The sequence below is a fragment of the Cynoglossus semilaevis genome, chromosome 14 (genome assembly GCF_000523025.1).
Source record: "Cynoglossus semilaevis isolate Cse_v1.0 chromosome 14, Cse_v1.0, whole genome shotgun sequence".
Taxonomy (NCBI): Eukaryota; Metazoa; Chordata; class Actinopteri; order Pleuronectiformes; family Cynoglossidae; genus Cynoglossus; species Cynoglossus semilaevis.
This window is the reverse complement of record NC_024320.1, coordinates 14,625,839-14,647,594: the sequence shown is the minus strand read 5'-3', so window position 1 is coordinate 14,647,594 and position 21,756 is coordinate 14,625,839. Positions and strand designations below refer to the sequence as shown.

The window sequence follows — 21,756 nt, the reverse complement described above, 5'->3', positions numbered from 1 at the left end:
ACTATGTAAACTCCATTTCTTAGGGGGCAGTCCTGGCTGCTGTCTCAAGCCACAAGTTTAACTCCTACTATGGGGACCCCCCAGAGGAGCTCCATGACTTCACAGATGACCCCACCTCGTCAGGTAATGCCAACACTGGTCTGTGAAAGGAGAATGCAGGGATGTGTGTGAAAATACTGTATTTGTGTCATACAGGGTCAGTGATGAAAAACCAACATCAGTGTGAAAGTCAACTTTTTAGGACCGTCAGTGATGAAAAACCGTGTCTTTCAGTGTGAAAGTCAACTTTTTAGGACCAGTTCCTATTCTGTTTTGATGTTTCTATTTTTAGTGCCTCTGATCTCTGCCAGCTGTCTGCACAGAACTTCCTGTCTTTGTATGTTTAAAAAACACACATCAGCAGCATCACTTCCCTGTCTTGGCCCCTTTCACTTCCTATGATGATAAAGTCAGTTGCCCACTGCAGACGCCTGAGACCTAAATGATTTTACGTCCGATGATCAGCGTGTTATCTTTGAAGACAAGGAGTAAAATATCAAGCCAAAAATCTCAAAATGTTGCACAATAGCAATTGAAAGGAGCAACCACCAAGGTCTCGGCCCATTGTTTTGTGAAAGGTTATACAAAACTTCAAATATAATTAGAGGAAACTGATTTTGTCAGCTGTAAGCCTGTTCTACGTGTGAAAACACCGTCAATCAGACAAGCTGCGTTTGCACATAAACATAATCTATTTGAGAAATCGTTACAATGAGTAATCATGAGGCTTAATGTATTTCCTCCTCACCTTTATCTAAAACACTGTAGACCTTAGTTCTGCAGAGCCAGCAGCCTGACTTTAGTCATGCTTCCTGTTTAGTTTTTTTCTTTCCTGCAGACGAGAAATGAAAGACGGTCACTGGCATGTTTGCAGTTTAAAAAGCTTTTTACTTTTGTTGAACTTTACTCTGTCTTCATTTCTGCATCTTCATTCTTTCACATCATTAATAGCACATGTGGTTTTAACATCTGCATCCTGTGTTTAAAAACATATTCGCCCATAGATGTGCTGAGGCGACTGGCACAATTATTCTAGGTTCAAGCATTATTTGTTTGAGGATTTGCAAACAGCAGCCGCTTCTCAGCAGAAGCAAAACAAAAAGAAAAACGAAAACTGCTCCAAACAGAGACAAGAGAACATGTGTTTGCAACGGCAAATTGCACTTAATAGGACAACACAGAGACTCAAATATTTGCATGTGATGGAACGCCCCATGCATGATAATACATGTTGTAATTAGAAGACTCACACTGAAATCATGTAAATGGTTGAATTCTAATTTCAAATTGAAAACAATCATCTCTCACTTGACCCACAATAAATTAAATCTGCTTTTAGCATGAGTATTTAGATAAAGATAAAGATATTTACATTTGTGTACTCGTCGACATTAGTACTAATAAAGGTACTTCTTTAGGTTGGGTCTAAAGAAGCGATTACGTAGAATTCAGTATTATTTAGGTGGTGTAGCTGTGTAGGAGGTGCATTCTGTTAGAGCTCAACCAAAACCACAGTGAGAAAACCAAGAAGAAAACAATGACATTCATCTTTCTGTTTCTGTATTTCCCTCTTTCTGTACTGTCCCTCTAGTCTAAGTCAGACCACTTTCCATGAGGCTTATCACTGCGACACACTGTACATATGTTGCAATATGTAATGTAATTGTATGTAAGTTCTGAGAAACAACGGAAATTTGACTAAGAGACATGACCCCGTAAACATGAAATTCAGTGAATTTTGATTATTAGTTGTTACAGCATCCACACCACAGACTCTGTTGGTGTCTATTCCCTGTGTCTATTCTATTTCTTCTCTCTGAGTCTTTCTTGTCTGTTTTGGCCTCAAAAGTCTTCTTTTGTAGTGGCTGCACAACCTCTTTTCTCTACTCTCATTCTTACATTTTTCTGTCGTTTCTTCTTCTGTGCTCTTTCTAGGACTGCTAGCTGCTGAAAGTACGTATCCCTCCTCCTCACCTGTAGACTCCAGATGTGTGAGAGCCATCTCGACATTGTCATTTGTTGCTTTTTTGCTCAAGTTCTTGTGTGTGTGTGTTTCTTGCTTGTCTGCTTCCCCTTTCTCTCTTTTCTGTTTCCCACACTCTCTTATGAATGTGTCTTTAATCTAATTTCTTGTTTGTCTATATTAATAATGGTACTCTGTTTACTTGCACTTCAGCTAAACTTAAACACTTAAAAGGCTCATAGCATTAAGGATTGTTTCAAAAACCACAATTTCTACAGCGCTTTCCTAAGACTTTACAGTGATTTCATTTGCATATTATTTTACACGTAGCATTAGTTCTTTAGAAACACTAGAATGGAGTAAAATTTGCTGAAGGATCTGTTTAACATTTTGCATTTTCACTCTAACGAATATTTTGACTTTAGTTGTAAAGCGTCACCTTAGGCCTGCAGTTTATTTGTAATTTTTTTTCAAAATCCACTTTTGCACATTTTTGTTCTTTACTGTTCTGCTCCTCACCCGTTATTCCACACTGACTTTGACTGAAGTGACTTTCTAATGTTGTATTGATGCCATGTCACCGCTGTTTCTCTGGTTTCGCTGCATGTGTGGGCGATGCAGCAGGTACTAGGAGGTTAAATGGTTCTGAATGTTCTTGTGTGTCTCTGTGTTGTGATTTTTAATGTTAAAGATAATTTATTTATTTTTATTATTTTGTTCTGTCTGGAGTTTGTGTTGTCCTGTGTGAATGTTAGTGTAACTCTGTACATGTGGGTGCCTGTTGTGTCCGTGTTGTGTTGCATTTTGCGTTTTTTTGTTGTTGTATGTTTGCAGGGACTGCTTGTCATACTTGAGAGTGTTTGTTATTTGTATTTGTCAATAATGTGGACATGCAGTGTATGATGGTATAACCACACTGTGTATTCTGCAGGGGCAGTGTCACAGGTTTTAGACAGTCTGGAGGAGATCCATGCACTGACAGACTGCAGTGAGAAAGACATGGACTTTCTGCACAGCGTTTTCCAGGATCAGCATCTCCACACTCTGCTAGATGTAAGGAACTCCTGCACATATATTTTCTGTTGTGACATAAATGCCCAGTAGGTGTCAGGACAAGCCAAGAAAAACATCTGCTGACAGGATCCCCAGTGTGTTAATTGCCTTGGTACACAATCTGACTGTACAAAATTATGTAATAGCCAAACTAGCTAAAAGATAATAACTTGTTGTTAAATGTTTCATTTGAGCATCCACGACAGTTATAGTCACCACAGTGGCTGCCTATGAGCCAGTTGAAGTTTAGGAGAAAGAAGACTTTGTAGTTGCTATTCCTTCTAAGGATTTTTTTAACTGTATGTATTTGTTTGTTTTTTGGTTTCAGCTTTATGACAAAATCAATACGAGGTCATCTCCTCAGATCAGGAATCCTCCAAGTGATGGAGTTCAGAGAGCTAAAGAGGTGAGCAAATAATGCTGCTGTAAATCGTACAGTCAAACTAAAGGCTCCCTGTCCTTAGTTTGACTGTATGATTATTAACATCAAACTAAAGACACACGATTTATTCATCATTTATCATTTCAATATTGACATATTCATGTATACGGTACGGTCATTGGTTTATGTATGGAGGAGGTCATTTCAACTCAATTATTTTTTTCATTGATCAGTCATTGAAAAGATCATTAAGACAATAGTAAAATTGACTCGACTTCATTTGGCATGAATAAATAATGAATTCAACCAATTTACCATCCCTTAACAATGATACTTTCACTTCAAACACCTATAATTGAATAAACCATTGCATGTTCAGACCCATGGCAGAATAATATCAGACATTCAACAACATGATTCACAGCTGAGCTCTGGATGATTCTACCTGTGATCTCAGTGAGACACTGGGCAGAGCAGCCCTATGTTTTAACTCAACTACACAGATTCACACACCATCTTTCTCCTACTGTGTTCATAGACAGAGATGCCTGAAATAAATCTCCCACATTGCTACTTATCAGTGAGCCTTTATAGTTCAGTTCTATTGCCATATGCTGGCCAAAGAAACACTGAATAATTACTGCATTTGATGGAACGTGGGCTGGGATTTTTAGTACCCCATGTTGTCTACTTCTTAACACTCGCAACACTCATTACTTTAAGACCACCAAAGAGATAATCTAGAATGTTATATAAATAATATTTTGTCTTTATCGCATTCCACATTAGGTGCTGGACACCATTGCCTGTTACCCAGAGAACATGGAGGCCAAAGAGCTCAGGAGGATCCTCACACAGCCTCATTTCATGGTAGAGAAAAGCAAACTCAGCTCTTACTGTACATGTGTCATTGGATCAGGTTGGTGTGCAGATACAAATCTTGCCTCATGGTGTGACATCAGCACCCACTGTGTTAGAGATGTTATTCTCAGCCGATGTTACTCCTTTGACCACAAAGCTGCTTAACACCTGAGCCTTGGTGAGAACTCAGACAGGCATGGTCACACACGACGGGAGCTAAGCAGACGTAGGTATGGGCCACGTGTTAGGACTTCTGCAGGAACAGAGAAGTGAAAGGATTCAGCTAGATAGATATGGGAACTGCTGCATGAAGCTGAAGAACAGTGCTGGCATTCTTTTTAATTTAATTTATTTTGTGATATCAGTTTTGATAATGAATGTTATTTCTGCGACACTTTATTTTTTTCCTTTTTGTTTGATTGCTCTGGTTGTGCGTTTTCAGCTAAATGTTGGATATTGGGTTTTGCCTCTGTTGAATCAGTGTGTGTGACACTTACTAGTGTTGACAGTGGTAACAGTCGAGGTGTGGGTCAGTCCATTAGTCCCTCTGCTCTCAAACTGCAGACTTTTAACAGTGAGCTGCTAAGATGGATTCTGATATAAAAAGAGCAAAGGGGAAAGGTTAAAAAGAGTGAAGGGTTTTTGATAAACTGTCGTAGAGCTGGGAGATTGTTTTTATACTTGGATCATCATCAGGTCTTATTCTGTCCATACAACCAGGCTCTACTGCAGACCCACGATGTTGTGGCCCATGAAGTCTACAGCGATGAGGCCTTGAGGGTGACACCCCCACCTACTTCACCCTACCTTAACGGAGATTCCCCAGATAGCACCAGCGGGGACATGGACCTGGAAAATGTCACCAGGGTTCGCCTGGTCCAGTTTCAGAAGAACACAGATGAGCCTATGGTGCGTGAACATACAATGTAACGTCCGCCTGCCTGTTGTGTGGTTTAGTTTAACCCTCTGTTTTCTGTCTTCCAGGGCATCACTCTAAAAATGAATGAGCTTAACCATTGTATTGTGGCACGCATCATGCACGGTGGCATGATTCATCGACAAGGTGAGAACACACTCCACTAACTTACCCACTGTCTTAACCTTTTTTTTATGTAAAAAAGGCATATAGGAACAATTTGTACTTGTCGTTGTCTCAATCATTCCCAGGAATAAACCAGGCTCATCTTTACAAAACACTGATGTTTCATTATCCATGAGTCTCCTCTTTGTCATTAATTTATTTTTTCTCATACGACAGGGACTCTGCATGTCGGAGATGAGATCAGGGAGATTAATGGCATCAGTGTGGCCAATCAGACGGTAGAGCAGCTGCAAAAGATGCTGGTGGGTTTGACACACTATTTAAAAAAATCTATTAGGTAATAGCATTTATACCAGGACTGCAAAGTCATTCATTCACTTCTAAGCTGTAGGATTTTAAATCTCTATAGTTGTAGAGGCCTAAATGTTTACATTTGTCTGCTCTCAGTGTCTCTGTTTAATCAATCTTCTTTTTACCTTACCCACAGAGGGAGATGAGAGGAAGTATCACCTTCAAGATTGTGCCCAGTTACAGGTCCCAGTCCATGTCCTGTGAGGTGAGACACGCAGACAAAAACATTTCTGTTTTATTTCTGCAGATTATTCACTAAAACGATTTTTCATCCTGCTTTTTTATTCCTGCTACAGAAAGAGTCTCCGGATGTTTCCAGAGAGTCTCCTGCCAACGGACACGCCAGTGTTACCAGCTCCATCCTGGTACATTAAATAGATAGATATACAGTGTTTACTTCATTCATTGATGGCAATAAAGAACCTATTGTTACATTGCATGAAGGTCAAGTGTTTGTACCTTAAAACTATATCATCCACAATTAAAATCAATTGTTTAAAATGTTGTTTCTGCTTCCTTAAATAAGCAACAATCACAAATGTTTAAGCATATTGTTTCTTTTCTCAGGACCTGCCATCGACAATTCAGCCTAAAGGCCGTCAGGTGAGGTTTCCTGCTCCTTTAAAACAAAACTGCACTCCCAGTTTTATTGTCTGAACCATCAGTAAACAGGTCATGAGTTGTCTCTCTACAACTGAGGCTGCATGAGTTGGATTTCCCTCATCCATCCCTTAGAACCTAGTATTATTGGCCAGAACTATGGTTTGCTTCCGTCTGGACGTCATTGATGATTTCTTTTGGTGAATGTTTGGGCTTCGCAGAGCACCATCTGAGCAACAATAAACTACTAATTCCCAATTTTTAACCTTCTTTGTTAGTGTTGATTATATTTATGTTTGTTGCATGTTTTTTCTGCCTGAAGATATCACTCAAAATAAAACTTGTTTTTGTTCTTCAGCCTTTGAAGCACAAAAAAGTGTTTAAAACTGTATCATAGTCATACCATATCTAGTGTTGGTCCATCCTGTTCCCTTTCCTTTGTTCACACCCTCTCCCCTCTACATTTCTGCTGCATGATTTATGTGTAAGTGTGTGTGTGATACTCTCAACCCCATAGATCTCCAGATCTACTATCAAGGACAAATTGTCCATCAAGGTAAGATGTCTCTACATGGACCCTCTGTAACAGTAGATCCAACCACCCCTTTCACTTCACTGTCCCTCTAGTCTTAGCAAGATCTCATGCTAGTTGCTCCAGGCTTCATCACTGGCTACAAAAAAATAGATCTGCTCACCAGTCGTCGTTAACACGTGTGCCTGCAGAGGTACCAGGGAAAAGCACATCGTCTGCTCTTTGTATCTGTGCTTTTTTCAGCTTCTGCCTGATTTCCAGCCTGTGTTTCTATACACTCCGTGTCTTAGCGGCTTTTCCTGTTGTGTTTTCCCATGTGTTCTTGTTACTTCGATGTCCACCATTATTTCAGTGTATGCAGATTTATGTCCCTTTTTTGGCAAATGTTTTTGTCTCATTTGTCCTGGCCTGCAACAGATCTATGTCCGAGCACAGTTTGAGTATGACCCTGCCAAGGACGACCTCATACCGTGCAAGGAAGCAGGCATTCGCTTCCAGGTGGGGGACATAATTCAGATCATCTCCAAAGACGACCACAACTGGTGGCAGGGGAAGCTGGAAAACACCAAGAATGGCACAGCCGGTCTCATCCCATCACCTGAGCTGCAGGAGTGGTGAGTGAATGTTGTTTGACAGCCGTTTTCAGTGCTGTGTGAAAAAGAAGTGTCTTAAATAAGTATCTTCAAACTGAAACGACTCACACTTTAAAATGATTGTAAATCCAAAAAAAGGTCACACACTCAGAGTCTATACCTCTGCTTTTAGGCGCGTTGCCTGCATTGCAATGGAGAAGACCAAGCAGGAGCAGCAGGCAAGTTGCACCTGGTTTGGCAAAAAGAAGAAACAGTACAAAGACAAATACCTGGCCAAGCACAACGCAGGTGAGCAGTCAAACATTTTAAAGTTTACTGGGATTGCAAGACTATCAAAAGCTGTCGTCACAGGAGAAACTGTAGTACAATTGAAATACCTGCTCCAGAAGGTCCTGCAGTGACCTGAACACCTCCATATTGTCCAGTCTGTCCAATGGCTGCACGCTCCTTTGAGCCCCTCCATCTGAGAGACACCCTGCCCTCCACCCCTGTCCCACTGCTGCCTAACTAACACTGTTATAACAAAGTGCTTTTTAACTGTTTCAAATGTGTGTTTAATTTGTTGTCTGTGTTTTATTTATGATGTCTGGTTTTATATTAACTAGTCCACTTTCCCACCCTTTGTCCATATTCCATGCTGTCTCTTACCCACTGGTGTGGCTGCATGTAAGTAACTGCACAAAGCTGCTGTCCAGCTTCTCTCTTCTTCCTCCTCTTTTATACTTGCTTTTGCGACGTCCTCCTCCTCCTCCTCCTCCTAATGTCTTCTTGACTTTTATATGATGACTGTGGTTGTCAGTGTAATTCAACACTGCTTTACATGGTGATACATTCTGTTGTTACTTTGGGGATCGGTTATTGTGCCAATGTATAAAAAACAACACACACAACAAGTGTTCGGGCTAATAGTAAATGGAGGAAATCAGAAATACTGTAACCTCCTTTTTTAAAGTTTAACTACATACTGTAACTACATATGTAATTCTAGTCAAATATTTACATTCCCATCCCATAAACTATGTCCCATTATTAAAAATAACATTAATATATAAATCATAATCACAAAGTGACAAAAACAATGAAGTAAGTCTTAGTTGAGTGATTTTTTTGTTTTAACTTGGAGGCTCAGGTTGTCTTTTCTGTCACATTTACTTGATCCATCTTGTTTGTATTTCATCTGACTCTACGCAACCTAATGAGTTCTATCTATCCTGCAGTTTTTGACCAACTAGACCTGGTGACCTATGAGGAGGTGGTCAGGGTGCCGTCATTCAAGAGAAAAACACTGGTTTTGCTCGGTATGAAAACAAACCTTATTTAATTTACCTGTTTTTATCATATGATCATTGTTTTTTATGAAGATAATGTTAAACATCACCATTTCTACTTTTCATTCAGGTGCTCACGGCGTTGGCAGGAGGCACATCAAGAACACGCTCATCACCAAACATCCAGATCGGTTCGCATACCCCATCCCCCGTAAGAAGAACACATACATTCACAATAGCACACCCACAATGATGACAAAAATGACCAATTAAAACATTCAAAAATAATAAATCGCTCCTCTGACTGTCAGACACAACACGACCCCCCAAGAAGGATGAGGAGAATGGAAAGAACTACTATTTTGTGTCACATGACCAGATGATGCAGGACATCAGTAATAATGATTACCTGGAGTATGGCAGCCACGAGGACGCCATGTATGGCACCAGACTGGAGACCATCAGACAGATCCATACACAAGGAATGATCTCTATCCTGGATGTGGAACCACAGGTAACAAATACTGTAGATAAAAAGAAATAGTATTATTCCTATGATGTTGCAGTTTTTGTACTTTTTGGTCATATTGTGTAAAAAAAACAAACATGTGCTTCTCATCAGGCTCTGAAGATCCTGAGGACAGCTGAGTTTGCTCCGTACGTCGTTTTTATCGGAGCCCCTACCATCACCCCTAGCCTGACTGAGGTATGGACTTCCAAACTCCTCTGTTTTTTTTATTGCTCTCCTCTCCATAACTAACAAAACCTGCATGAACTTACAATACATCCTTCTGTCACACTGGGAGTGGAGTTTGAATTCACATACTTCTGCACCTAAATATAGAGCAGTTATTGAGTTGTAATTGATTAATGCTTTGATTATTTTCTTGGATTCTATTAGAAACAACAATAATCACTGTATGCAAATATATAAAATGATTATTATAGATATATAGATAATAACAACAATAATAAATCCATCTGATTAATCTGATTTAAGATTTTGTTGAATGTTGAATTCAAATACGAAAAAAAAACACTCCACGTGAAGACGTTTCTGCATTTGTGTTTTCTGTCACTGCATGCGTGCCGTTTGCTTTACATGTCTTTGTATTTTCTTCGGCACGGTTTTTTTTCCATTTGCATGCAAGCTTCCAAAGTGGTGCAGGAAACTTCCTGTAAGTACTGACTTGGGACTTGTAAAGTGTATAGAGCTAGTATTTGTCTAGTATGTGTTAAAGACTTTTATGAGTATCCCCTTAAACCACAAGTTAAAATACAATATTTAACCCTAAAAAGTATTTTTGGATAGAAACAAACCTGACTGACTACAGGGCCCAGCTCAGGCATAAATTTCCACCTAAAAGACACCATTTTCTGCTTTCATTAATCTATTTGGACGCAAAAATGTAATAATAACTTATACTTAAATAAAATATAAAACATCGTCCAATCATTAAGACTTTTCCCAGACTCCAGGCAGAGCTTTTTTGTGGACAACTTTAGGGTCATGGACACCCCTTTTGAACAACCACGAATCACGAATAATGCTGTAGTTTGGATGTTACCGTTATGTCACTTTCTGGATGATAAACAGACAAGGAGACAGAGAGTTGAAAATGACAAAACATTGTATGTGATTGACAGCTGGATTGTCCACAAGGCCACCTTCAGTGGTAAAGTGGTCTTTTTAACTGATCCACATACTGTAGGTTTAAGGGAATCACCAAACTACACATCTGAATTTCTCTTGCATTTCTAGACATAGTTTAATGACAGCAGTAATGACGTCACACGCTGAGCTCTCTCTGGTCTGTCTTGCTCTCAGGATGACTCTCTCCAGCGGCTTCAGAAGGAGTCTGAGATGCTACAGCGAACCTACACCCACTACTTCGACCAAACCATCATAAACAACGAGATTGACGACACCATCCGCCTGCTGGAGGAAGCTGTGGACCTGGTGTCCACCACCCCGCAGTGGGTGCCTGTCTCCTGGGTGTACTGACACACACTCCACAGTGGCCACTCCGTCCACAACAACAACAACAACAACAACAACCCTCAACGGTCATCTGTGATCCAACATGGATGCTAACCTTTTGTTCAGACATCGCCCCTGTCTTACCCTCTAACACATCAGAACCACACACATCTGTAGATGAACTGGTGGATATAGAGGGAAGTGAAGAATTGAAATCTTTGTCCCGCCCCCTGTCCTCATCTTCTTATTTCCTCTACAGCCTAAAAGGCATATCAATGTGTACATATATATACATACCTATAAATATATATATATTATATATATATATATAAATATAAATGATGGAAGAAAAGTGATAAGGTTCTGTCCACTTGTTAGTTAAAGGCTCTGCAATGGAGGAACAGTGTGGTAGACATTTTTTTGTACTTTTCTTTTTGTTTTTCTAAAAGGTAATAATGAAGGCAATAGTGAGCATGACTATAAATCAGTCTACGTGGGTGCCTGTGTGTGAGGGTGGGAACGTGTGCTGACCTCTTAAGGAACTTCATGTGGTACTTAAATGTTCCCTCTCTGTCCAAAAAAAAAAAGAGAAAAAAAACTCTCTTCTTCCGATTTTGAAACTTTGAAGCACATGGGAAGCTGCCACAGTGGCAACAAGTGACTTCCTCACGTTAGAGAGTCAGGAAATTAAAAAGAAAAGAAAAAAAAGCACAGGAAACTTGGCAGTTTCTTACTTCCTCTCTCTCAGTCTCTCTCCTGACTCCTGATTTTTTTCCCCCTCCCACGGTGTGTCCCTCCTGTGCCTGACAGTTTGTTTGAGGAGCTACAACGAATCTTTCAATCCTCTCCTCCTCAGCATCGTTTCCCTACTTCCTGCTTGGAAATCTCTGTTCTTTGTTTACATCTCATATTTTTTGCACAACAATGAAGAAGAATGAAAAGCTTGAGAAAAGCACAGCGTCGATAACAAATGGCTCCTGACATTAGGGGGAAAACACACAAAAGAAAAAAATGTTCTGCATCTGAAGTGAGTAGGAAACACCTATGCACAGTCCTGTTTCTGCAGGGCCGCGAGTCACAACAGCCGCTTTCTTTCCCCCCCTCCTCAGAAAAAGGGCCATAAAAAAAGTCAAGTGTTCCTGTGGTTGTGTTGGGAAGGAAAAGTGCAAAGATTCCAATCCTGCAGCCACGCTTCTGGAACTGTTTACTGTCGTCTCCGGAGAAAAAAAAAATGAGGGAGAGAAAATAAAACTCCAATTTTGTGTATTAATGTTTCAGTGGTGCGTACGTCATTCGAGTGAACTCAAACCAAGAGCCAGTGTATATTATTAATATTAACCCTCGAAAAGAAGCTCAGTATGTGACATGACATTTTCATGCTTTACCAGACGTGGCACGCCACTCCCCGGTACGCAAGACACATCAGTCAAAGCTTGAATGATTGTTTTAAAAAAGAAAATAAATACAAAAAAAAAAAGAATAAATAAATGACAAACCGTGTAGTGCTTGTTGCTGCTGTTGTGCCACTTCAGGTAAAGTTGATCATTTGAAGTCCTGTGTAAATGACCTCTGCAAATGACTAAAGCAGCTCTTCTGTATGAAAATGTTGTTGTTTTTTGTTATTTGGTTTTTAAAAAAATATATTTCCTTTTATGTGTTTAAAGTAAACTGCCTTGTCGTGTTTTTCTCATACCACAAATGTCACAGATGCACATTTGCAAATTATTTTAGGTGTTTTCAATCAGTGCCAGGAGCAGAGTGGCTGTCTGCACTGGCTGAAACACAGCCCAAAACCATTACAGAGTCTCCCAGATGCTTTTACTAAAAGTGTCAAGAGTGTAGCTATTAAAACTAATCTTCTCCAACCTGGAAGTATCGGTCCAGTTTTTATGAAGTATTGCACGTTTGGAAACATTCTTAGCTGTGAGCATCCCTCCCATCCCACCATCCCCACCCCTGCAAAGAAAGTTTGTCCAGCAGCAGGAGTGTCAGCATGAGCAGATCACTAAGGTCAGCTCAGGTCAGCTGTTAACCGCAGGTGTTTTCAAGGTCAGGTCAGCTGTTAACCGCAGGTGTTTGCACAGAGAACACAACTCAGTACAGAGAAACCATCGGTTACAGTCAGGGTTTCAACCAGATTGTTTCTTCTTGTTTTAAGGCAAGCACACCAACCCAGTCAGCCACATAAACAGCAGTAGCAACAGCTGTGTTCATCACTTCACCTGTTGTTCAAAACGGTAATTCTTTGTAACTGTAACTACCCCACTGTAGGACAAATAACGATACTATTCGAATTTAAATGAATTTGCATTGCCAAAACCCCCTGCAATAGCCATACATCCCCTAGGGGGGGCCTTTCTCACTCTTTGGGAACCAATGAGGTAAAAGGTCAAATTTAAAACCTAGTAAATTGTCTCTAAACATCAGATAGAGGTATTTTCCAATACTTTTTTATTACGTGGCCGTTTGTTCAGGTCATATCAGCCAATCGGGTTTCAATTAAAAAAAAGGTCCTGGTTCAGCCAGCAACACAGCACCACATATTGAGAAACCTGTTCGTACCTGCAGTAAATCTTCACCACCCGTTTTCTTTTTTTACATTGTCAAGCATTTAATCAAATGTAAAGAACCAGAAATGCATTCCCAGCAACAGTAAGCGTTCTCAGTCATACTGAACTGGATTATATCAGTGAGTTTAAGATGAGAAATTCAAAGCTTTAATCAGCATACCTGGATGGTTTCATTGCGCCGCCTCGACGTAGACAGTAAAACAAACTCGCAGCAGCCGGCAGCCTCACGACTCCACTTTGTGCTCCATGACCCGGATGCTTTCTTAAGGAAAAAATAAATTATTAGCTAGGGTGTGTATTAGGAATTAATACATCAGTGTAAAACCAAAGAGCCACAGGACAAAAAACATTTAAACTTCAAAATATTTGTTTGATTTTATTTTACATGATCAGCTCCCAAAGCTTCACAAACTGCTGAGAGAAAGTTGGCCCAGCAGATGGCGGCATTTACTGCGTAATGACTGCGTTACCTCTGCGCGGCCATATTTCAAACAGTCAGTGGATTTTGCAGACTTCTTAGTGGAGATGTTGTCGTAAACAGAGTCAGTAGGTGGCAGTTATGTAATGAGACGAGTTGCCGTTTGAACCCATCGAAGAACAGCTGATCTTAGCTCACCCCTGGGGGACACTGATTATTGTAAGTTATAAAAACATTTATATGGCAGTAAATTTAAAGAATATTTGTGGTGACAATCTTAGTGTCAGTGTTGCATTTAGGGGTAATAAATAACAAGCAGTAATAAAGACTTTGCTAGAGGTGTACAGCAGCACAGATCATTAGACTTGAATGCAAAATGCAGATTTAAAATTTGAAAAAAAAATTTATGCATTTATTAACCAAGGCAATCCAACTACATTTAATCCAATTTACCCTTAAATCCCTGCAGGTGGAAAGACGACATGATCTATGTTTATACTGTAGAGTCATTCAGAAAGGCTTGCCTGCTTTTTCTTTAAAAATAGAGGAATTAAAAATGAAAGTCCTTGCTCAGTCAGTGACCAGTATCCTTGGAGCATTAAACTTACACACACAACACACACACACACACATGCATTAAAACCAAGCAATTATTCCATGCTGAAGTGTGATAAATCCAGAACTACTCTCCAGAACTGGGCTAACAGCCGCCTGCATCCCTTTTCCAAATACTTTTGCCTTCTTCAATTTAATACACACACACACAAACACACACTGGAAGTCATGTCACACTCACACAGGACACAGTGCAAGAAGCTCTCAGTAACAAGGCCCTGTGGGACATGAAGGAGCATGGTATACCTTGCTATAGTGAGTAATGGTGTGTGTGTGTGTGTGTGTGTGTGTGTGTGTGTGTTTGTGTTAGTTCAGTGGATGTAGCTCCTAGCCTGACATGCTCTCCAACCTCTCCTCCTCCCATCTACTCCTCTCTCCTTCTCTTCCTTCTTCCGTTCTGGGAGCTCATTGCTCTGTGACACAGTAATGAAGTGAAGATGATTTTATTTGAGGAGAAACCACAACACACCCCTGCTTGTGTAGACAAACACACACACCCACACACACACCATATGGCGACACATCCACACAGCACAGAGACAAACATCTGGCCTCTTTACTCATTGTTCAAACATAGCTTTATGTTAAAGACATGGCTGAGGTGACTGACTGACTGATTGACTGACTGACTGACTGACTGACTGATTGACTGACTGACTGACTGACTGACTGACTGACTGACTGACTGACTGACGGCTTGTTTCCTCTGGTGTGTCCTCTGTAGTCATGCTGTGAAATGTGAGGTGTTTGATGCTAAATTACTGCAGGTATTTATTAAAAATGTTTGGCATATGATGGAGAGGATAGTCAGACACCGGAGCATTGATGGGACAATCAATTGATGAAACAATTTAAGACATTCAAAAAACTAAAACAACTAAAACAAGTCCCATTAGCAATCATTTCCCTTGTAGATACCAATTTAATAACATATATTTGTAATGACGTTTGTCAGTCTGTAAATATTCATATAGTTAAAAATGGCTTAGGAGAATTACTAAATTGTTTTTTTTAATTTTCTTTTAATATTTAATATTTTTATTTGTTTGGACGTTACATCTCTTCTAAGTAAAACATGGCACCTCCCTTAACTGCAATATATGGCCTTCAAAACAAAAAAACTTAAAATATTATTATTTCTTTTTTAATCTATACTTTTATGGAATGCACTGTGACATTTTAAAAGATAAAACAAACACAAAACGAACCGTGTTTCATTCTGCTAACACCAGTAACGTTTTCTACCGTTGCCTTCCTGTTGACACTGATTTGGAGGTGGTTTAGGTTAAAGTTTTTGCTACACAAAAATACACCCAGTAGATGGCAGTAACGCAACTCACAAGATTCACATCTGCTTGTAAAGCCTGGAGGAGATGACCGACTGAGTGTGTTAGCAGCGTTACCTTAGCCTTGTTTTGGTGAAATGCTACAGCTCTCGATGTGGTGCCACTACTTAGCTCGATATCACTGTGGATAAGAGTGACCGCTTTAAATGATTTTCTATTTTTCTCGTGGAAAAAGTATGACCAGTTTACATGATTGAATTTATATAAAGCAATGCACCAGTGTGTAAGAGTGATTGAGTAAGTCTTTTAAATGGGTATCTAGCACCACCTACAGGCAATGTGAGAAAAGCTACATGCTGATACATAAAATGCCATAATAACTCCATAATACTCTTTAATGAAATGTTAAATAAAATAAAATAATTTTATAGTTTTTCAACAGGACAAGTTTGTCAACAGAAAGACAAAAACTAATCGCCTGCTGCAGAATCATCACAGTCTAAGAGAGTGGTTTCTTTTTTTTATTTTTTTTTATTTTGAGCCCACATCTAGGTTTAATCCTTCAAAAGTCCCCGATTTAACTCAGTAAATACCTGAGAAGACCAAGACCTCAAAGGAGTTGTTTTTCCACAGCTAATTAAAACACTTTGCTGTGGACTTTTTTCTCAGAGGCCGCAGCTTTGAAGCAAAACAACATCAGTTCCAAGGCACAGCAGAGAGAAGAAGAAAAAATGAAATTGTTCAACTGCCAGAAGACGTGTAAAAAAACAAGAAGCTTCTATTTTCTCAGAGCTATAAACCTGACAGATGTACTGACACCGGCAAAGTTGTGTCACATGACGCAGACACAGGTAACTCAGCTGAAACACTTTCAGACATTTCACACACACACCAGTCACTGTCCTGCGTTTAGAAACTGAATTTTGAAAACAGAATTTTTTTTTAATACTTGCTGCAGCTGTTCACGTTTGCATTTGCAGCCAAAGCGTACCCTGAGGTGTGTAAGGACACAGAGGTTTTAAAACCTCATCTCCCTGCCCTTTTTCAGCTGATTTAGTCTTATTTTAGGAACCACGCTGCTCTAATAAGGTCTCTGGATGGAATACGGAGATGTTATTGATTGTTTTTTCAAGGTTTTGCAAAAGTCGGCAGAGTTGTGGCTTCTTTGTGCCAGGAACAAAAACAAAAAACAAAACAAAATCAGCAACTACGCCGCTGTTAAATGAAAGAGTAAATCCAGATGACGATGTCAGTCGATACACTCACACACACACGCACACACAACGTGGAGGAATCACAATATCATCAAAGTGATTTTATTATTAATAATAATAATAATAACAGTATCTCTTTTTAATGAACATCGCAGATACATATTAGAAAATAAATCAGAAACAGGAGAGACGTCATCTCCAGAGTTGGGAAAGTGCCTGAAATTATTCTGTGCTATGTGTCATTATATTCAACATCACCATCATCATCCTCAAAAACATCATCATCACCATCACCATCATCATCATCATCACTGTCAAAGAAACATTAATTTTCATAAAAACAGAAATGCGGCTCAGCCTCTGTTCAAATCAGATTTTTTTTTTCTCACAAAGTTGAAGTCGAACAGTTAACGGCGGACGGTCAGAGGCGCTGTAAGCAACGACCAGCTTTTTTTGTGATTATGGCTCGATTGTCTTCATCTGAAAAAACAAAAACACAAAACCTTTTTTTTCTCTTGATAATATTTACACAAAAAAATCACAAGTCACTCATCTGTTTAGATATGGTCAATGGTCCTGACTGTCATCACTCACACACACACACACTCACACACACGCACGCTCACAGACCAGGTCAAAAATACAAAGCCTCATCATTAAAACTCTTGATGAGGATATGGGGAAATAAAAGTTGTCAATGATTTATTTGCATATTTTGATAGTACTGGTGAATTTGGAGATGTTTTAATGTTGTGTGTGTGGTTGGCCTTCAAAGCTCTGACACAGCCACACTCCGTCTTCCTTTGGTCTAACATTACTTTATATATAAATATATTTTTTTAATTGTATAGGTTCAAATACTGCATTATTTATTTATTTTCCATCTTCACTACATTCTTCTCTGGTTTAAGCCATTAGTCTCCTAACAGATTCACCAGAAGGATTTGTTTTCAATGATATATTTTATTTCCAACCCCATTTTAAGATAGAGTGAAACAAAAGAAATAAAAGCCTAGAATCTACACTGGTGAATCATCTGAATCTTTATTCATCAGAAAAAAGGACAAAGAAAATATCTGCACTAGTTACTGTTAATGTTGTAAGTGAGTGTGTTTGATTGGCCGGCCTGCAGTCCAGATCTGTCCCTTACTTAAACCTGCAGGTGATTCATAAAGAGGGGAATCAGTCAAAGGAGACCACAGAGCACGGAGCAGCTCAGCTCTTTAATGTGCCAACAACTGAAAAGAAAAATATGCAATTTGCTTCTGTCCAAAATTTTTAATATTATTATGTGTAGTATAAACATATTCCTGGTAAATTTACTAATACTAAATACTAATACTAAGTATTTCCTTTGTCCCTTTCCCCGTTGAATAAAACTTCCAGCTTTCAACTTTTATTTTTTTTTATCCCATTTTGTTTTGACTTTGTACCAACTGACCTGGAAGTGGGGCCTTGTACAGTAAGTGTTAGCTTGATAACAACTGTTAGACTTTTGATGGAAAACTTCTATGTCAAGCATTGATCAGACGTCAAAGCCCTATCTGTTGCTATTTTACATCTAAGATCAAACAGTTCAGGCCTGGAAAGAACCGGAAAAACTCCATTTGACCCAACAAAAACTGGGCCACTGACAAGAAGCTAGTTGTAGTTTCTCTCTCCTCTGTCAGCTCTGACATCATCGACGGTGTTGCTGTGTTGACAAGTCAACTTGCAACACCTACAAAACATCCCGCTGAGCTGCCGTCAACTGTGGGAAGTGTCAAAATTCTTCCTATTTCAACTAGAGCCCCTCAACCTGCTTCATCCACAGATCAGTTCTGTGTCTATATTCTCACAGAGCAGTCGTCGAGGTGCTGCGAGAGAAAATTGACAAAATAAAACCATATATCAATAAAACAATAATAAAGACACCAATTGGCTGAATATTTTGCAGAGAGGGTTTGTCATATGAGTGTATGTTCATTTGTATTCTGTTTCCTCTGTAGGCTTGTCAAAATAAAAGTCTTTGGAAAAAACTCCTCAAAGACTTTTATTTTGACGAGGCTCCTGAGGTGTGTTGTGATTGCAACAATTACATCAAAAAAGTACTTTCGCACCAATAATCAGTAAAATGCTTCATCCTCGAATCACATGACTCATGGCGCCATGCTGGTCTGGGACCCAGTGGTTGGGGACCTCTGCATAAAAACATTAAGTTGAACCATCGAGTGTTCAGCTGATGGTTGTTCATGACTTTACGCACTTTCCCATGTTTCCTCACTCCCTCCTGTTTCTCCATATTTATAGCTTTACTAAGCAAATAGTCCTCTGTTACAAAAATAGACTTTGTTTCCTCTATTTCTCATAAAATAATAACACACACAATTAGGTTTCAATCATCTGTTAAGGTAAATGTCAAAGTTTCTTTTCTTTCAAAGTAAGATGTGACATGAAGCCTAGCACCGTGTTCTTCGTACCTTCACAGACCAAACCTTCTCCACAGATGACTGTTTGGACTTTGACCCCCTTTATTTCCGCTATTTTGCCATCATTTGCATATTCAGGTCGAGTCCACTTCTACTCACACCCCCTAAAACTGTATTGTTTTCATTTGGCAGAGGCTGCACATTTTTGCAGTTCCAACTTCCATCAAAAACATAAACTTAAATTAAATTAAAAAAAGCTTTGAAAACAAGACAAGCAACAAGATGGTGATAAACACGGCTTTAACCCACACGCTTCACCAGCCGTTGCTTCGCTGCTGGATAGAAACGGAAAACAAATCATGATTAAAAACAGTTAAAAGAAACAAGTTCCAAACACTGATGCTACAAAGAATTAGAATAGAATGTATATTATATTTACACAGGACCCTGTTTTCCTTTTATATACCAGGTAAATTCATAGGTGTTGGCTTGAAGGGTTAGACAGACCTAAAAAAAAAAGGTTCTTCTTGATTTTTTTGATGTTCAGTTTTTAATAAAAGCTCTTATTAGACCATTTATAAAAAAAACCCCAAAAGATGCCACACCACCTGCATGACCCCTAGTGGTTTAAACTCAACAGCGGCGAGTACTTCAGAGGCCCTCGGGTTCACGTGGATCTAGTTTGGTCAGGGTCTGAGCATTTCCCGGAGGTGGTTGTCACACGGACCCACCGCCGTCACCAGATGACACTGGATATACTGGTCTCTCTGGGGAGCAGTGGTAGCATGGCGTTGTTACCGTGGGCCTCCTCCATGCTCTGCTGCCTTGGTGACTTGGTAATCGGTCGCTGCTGTCCGTTGAGCAGCGTCATAGGGATGTTGCAGTAGGTGTGCTGGCTGCCCAGAGAGGACATCGGCGGCAGCGTTCCGCCGGGTCGCAGGTCGTAGTCGTAGCTACGGTAATAGTGTTTCTGCCTCAGCTGGGTGTGGCAGGTGCTGTGAAAGGTGGAGCGCAGGTCAGGGTGAGTGGTCGCCAGGGCGGTGGTTGTTGCTGAGGCCATAGAGATAGCGGAGACGGTCTGAAGCTCACCGAAGGGGCCCTGCTCGCTGACGTCCAGCACCTGTTCGTGGGAGATGCTCAGGGGCTCCATGCGCTTGAAGGGCATCTCGTAGATGAGCTGCTTCCAGAACTTGGAGTTGAGCTTGTTGCTGGACGGTCCGCGCCACTTGATGACCGTCAGCATTTTGATGGTGTGTTTGAGGGCCTCCACCTCCTGGTAGTTCATGATGCCGCGCAGCTCGGCGCACTCGATCAGGATGACCTTGATCTCGCCGGTCACCAGCATGTTGCGCAGGCGCGTCTCCAGCTCAAAGATGCTCCACCCCCTCCTCAGGACGTAACTGGGGGTCATGACTATGATGAGGCGTTTGCTTTGGTCCACGCAGCGGGCCACGTCCTCTATGTAGGCTGGACACACAGAGACGGAGCCAGAAACAACAGTTTGTGAGAGAGCTGGCATGTTGAAAGCAAACGTGTGGGTTGGTGTGATGATTCTGGTTTTTCTAGAGGGTGATGGAAATGTGATGAAACTGAATTTTTTATGACTTTCTCTGCATCCACCTTTAGATGCAGACATCTACCTTTCATTGCCATGTCAAAAAAACAAACAAAAAAACAAAACAACAAACAACAAACAAATCTAATTCCCTTCAGATGAGATTTAGATTTGTTTTGTCTTCTGAAATAAAATGAGAAATAAGATTTAGGGAAAAATGAAAGACATATCAAAAATGTTTACATCAAGGGGAATCCAAACAGAGAATAATGGAAATGAACAGGTAAAAAAAAACTATAACTAGAAAAATAATCAATCACAGTCTCCACAGACTGTGAAGTGTGTGTGTGTGTGTGTGTGTGTGTGTGTGTATGATTTCATCACATCTGGACACTTCATCCTTACACTGATCTGCTGTTCCAACAACATCCTCCCAGCAGCTAAAACTCAGTCAAATCTCAGTTAATGTTCAAAACAATATAAAATAGAAGAAAGTATATTTTCTCAGAAGAAGAGAAAAGTTCCAACATAGAACAAACACAGTCGGTATAATTAGCTACTGAGCAGAACTTTGATTTTATGTTAACAACTGAGCAGAGTCTTAGTAAATCTGTTGAACCTGATGACACATTAGCTGCAAGGATTTCATTCCTCTTTCTCAGAGACGCGGTGATTATTTGTAAAACAACAAAGTGCTGCAAATCCATCCTGAGCTTTTGATTATGATGGTCTGGAAATACATGTGTGCGTCCACATCTGCTCGCAGCGATGTGGCTAAAAAACAAACACATTTGAATGCATCAATTAAATGCCCCCAGTGCAGCCTCTCTGGCTGGACAATAATTAATGTGGTTGTTGATGAGTTCTGCAAAAAGGTTTGATTAAAACAAACCAGTTACTGTTAACAACAGCATTTGTGTCAAATATTCAGACGAGGACAATGACATGACTCAACTGTTTTCCTTCGAGCATAAAACAGGGCGTGCATGAAGTGAGAAAAGGACAGTATATATATATATATATAT

General features: G+C 40.0%; 2 protein-coding genes and 2 long non-coding RNA genes across 14 annotated transcripts in view; 1 reads left to right on the top strand and 3 right to left on the bottom strand.

Annotated features, from left to right (window-relative positions):
- LOC103389708 (peripheral plasma membrane protein CASK) overlaps positions 1-12,333 on the top strand; it is a 31,039-nt gene extending 18,706 nt beyond the window's left edge. The window contains exons 10-28 of one of the 7 annotated variants that reach the window (XM_025062793.1): positions 24-123; positions 1,975-1,992; positions 2,934-3,055; positions 3,384-3,461; positions 4,227-4,307; positions 5,019-5,207; positions 5,283-5,361; positions 5,557-5,642; positions 5,828-5,896; positions 5,988-6,056; positions 6,259-6,294; positions 6,809-6,847; positions 7,241-7,437; positions 7,589-7,704; positions 8,649-8,714; positions 8,815-8,895; positions 8,996-9,198; positions 9,307-9,390; positions 10,513-12,333. In XM_025062793.1, the coding sequence (XP_024918561.1) occupies positions 24-123; positions 1,975-1,992; positions 2,934-3,055; positions 3,384-3,461; positions 4,227-4,307; positions 5,019-5,207; positions 5,283-5,361; positions 5,557-5,642; positions 5,828-5,896; positions 5,988-6,056; positions 6,259-6,294; positions 6,809-6,847; positions 7,241-7,437; positions 7,589-7,704; positions 8,649-8,714; positions 8,815-8,895; positions 8,996-9,198; positions 9,307-9,390; positions 10,513-10,689 (1,890 nt within the window). In that variant the 3' untranslated portion in view covers positions 10,690-12,333. Of the gene's footprint in view, positions 1-23; positions 124-1,974; positions 1,993-2,038; positions 2,627-2,933; positions 3,056-3,383; positions 3,462-4,226; positions 4,308-5,018; positions 5,208-5,282; positions 5,362-5,556; positions 5,643-5,827; positions 5,897-5,987; positions 6,057-6,258; positions 6,295-6,808; positions 6,848-7,240; positions 7,438-7,588; positions 7,705-8,633; positions 8,715-8,814; positions 8,896-8,995; positions 9,199-9,306; positions 9,391-10,512 lie in introns of those variants that run through there. The other 6 variants (XM_008325241.3, XM_008325244.3, XM_008325246.3 and 3 more) reach the window with 6 other exon arrangements.
- Positions 4,376-5,096, bottom strand: LOC107989509 (uncharacterized). The gene is made up of 2 exons (XR_001761099.2): positions 4,796-5,096; positions 4,376-4,551 (listed from the first exon to the last, which is right to left on the bottom strand). It is a non-coding gene; the product is annotated as an uncharacterized LOC107989509 (long non-coding RNA).
- Positions 5,649-7,716, bottom strand: LOC112488109 (uncharacterized). The gene is made up of 3 exons (XR_003051850.1): positions 7,577-7,716; positions 7,293-7,471; positions 5,649-5,889 (listed from the first exon to the last, which is right to left on the bottom strand). It is a non-coding gene; the product is annotated as an uncharacterized LOC112488109 (long non-coding RNA).
- Positions 12,334-17,322: 4,989 nt separating the features above from the next.
- Positions 17,323-21,756, bottom strand: part of LOC103389709 (interleukin-1 receptor accessory protein-like 1) — a 185,846-nt gene continuing 181,412 nt past the window's right edge. For all 5 annotated transcript variants that reach the window (XM_017038946.2, XM_008325248.3, XM_017038948.2 and 2 more), the window contains one exon: positions 17,323-20,643. In XM_017038946.2, coding sequence (XP_016894435.1) covers positions 19,913-20,643 — 731 coding nt within the window. In that variant the 3' untranslated portion in view covers positions 17,323-19,912. The remainder of the gene's footprint in view (positions 20,644-21,756) is intronic.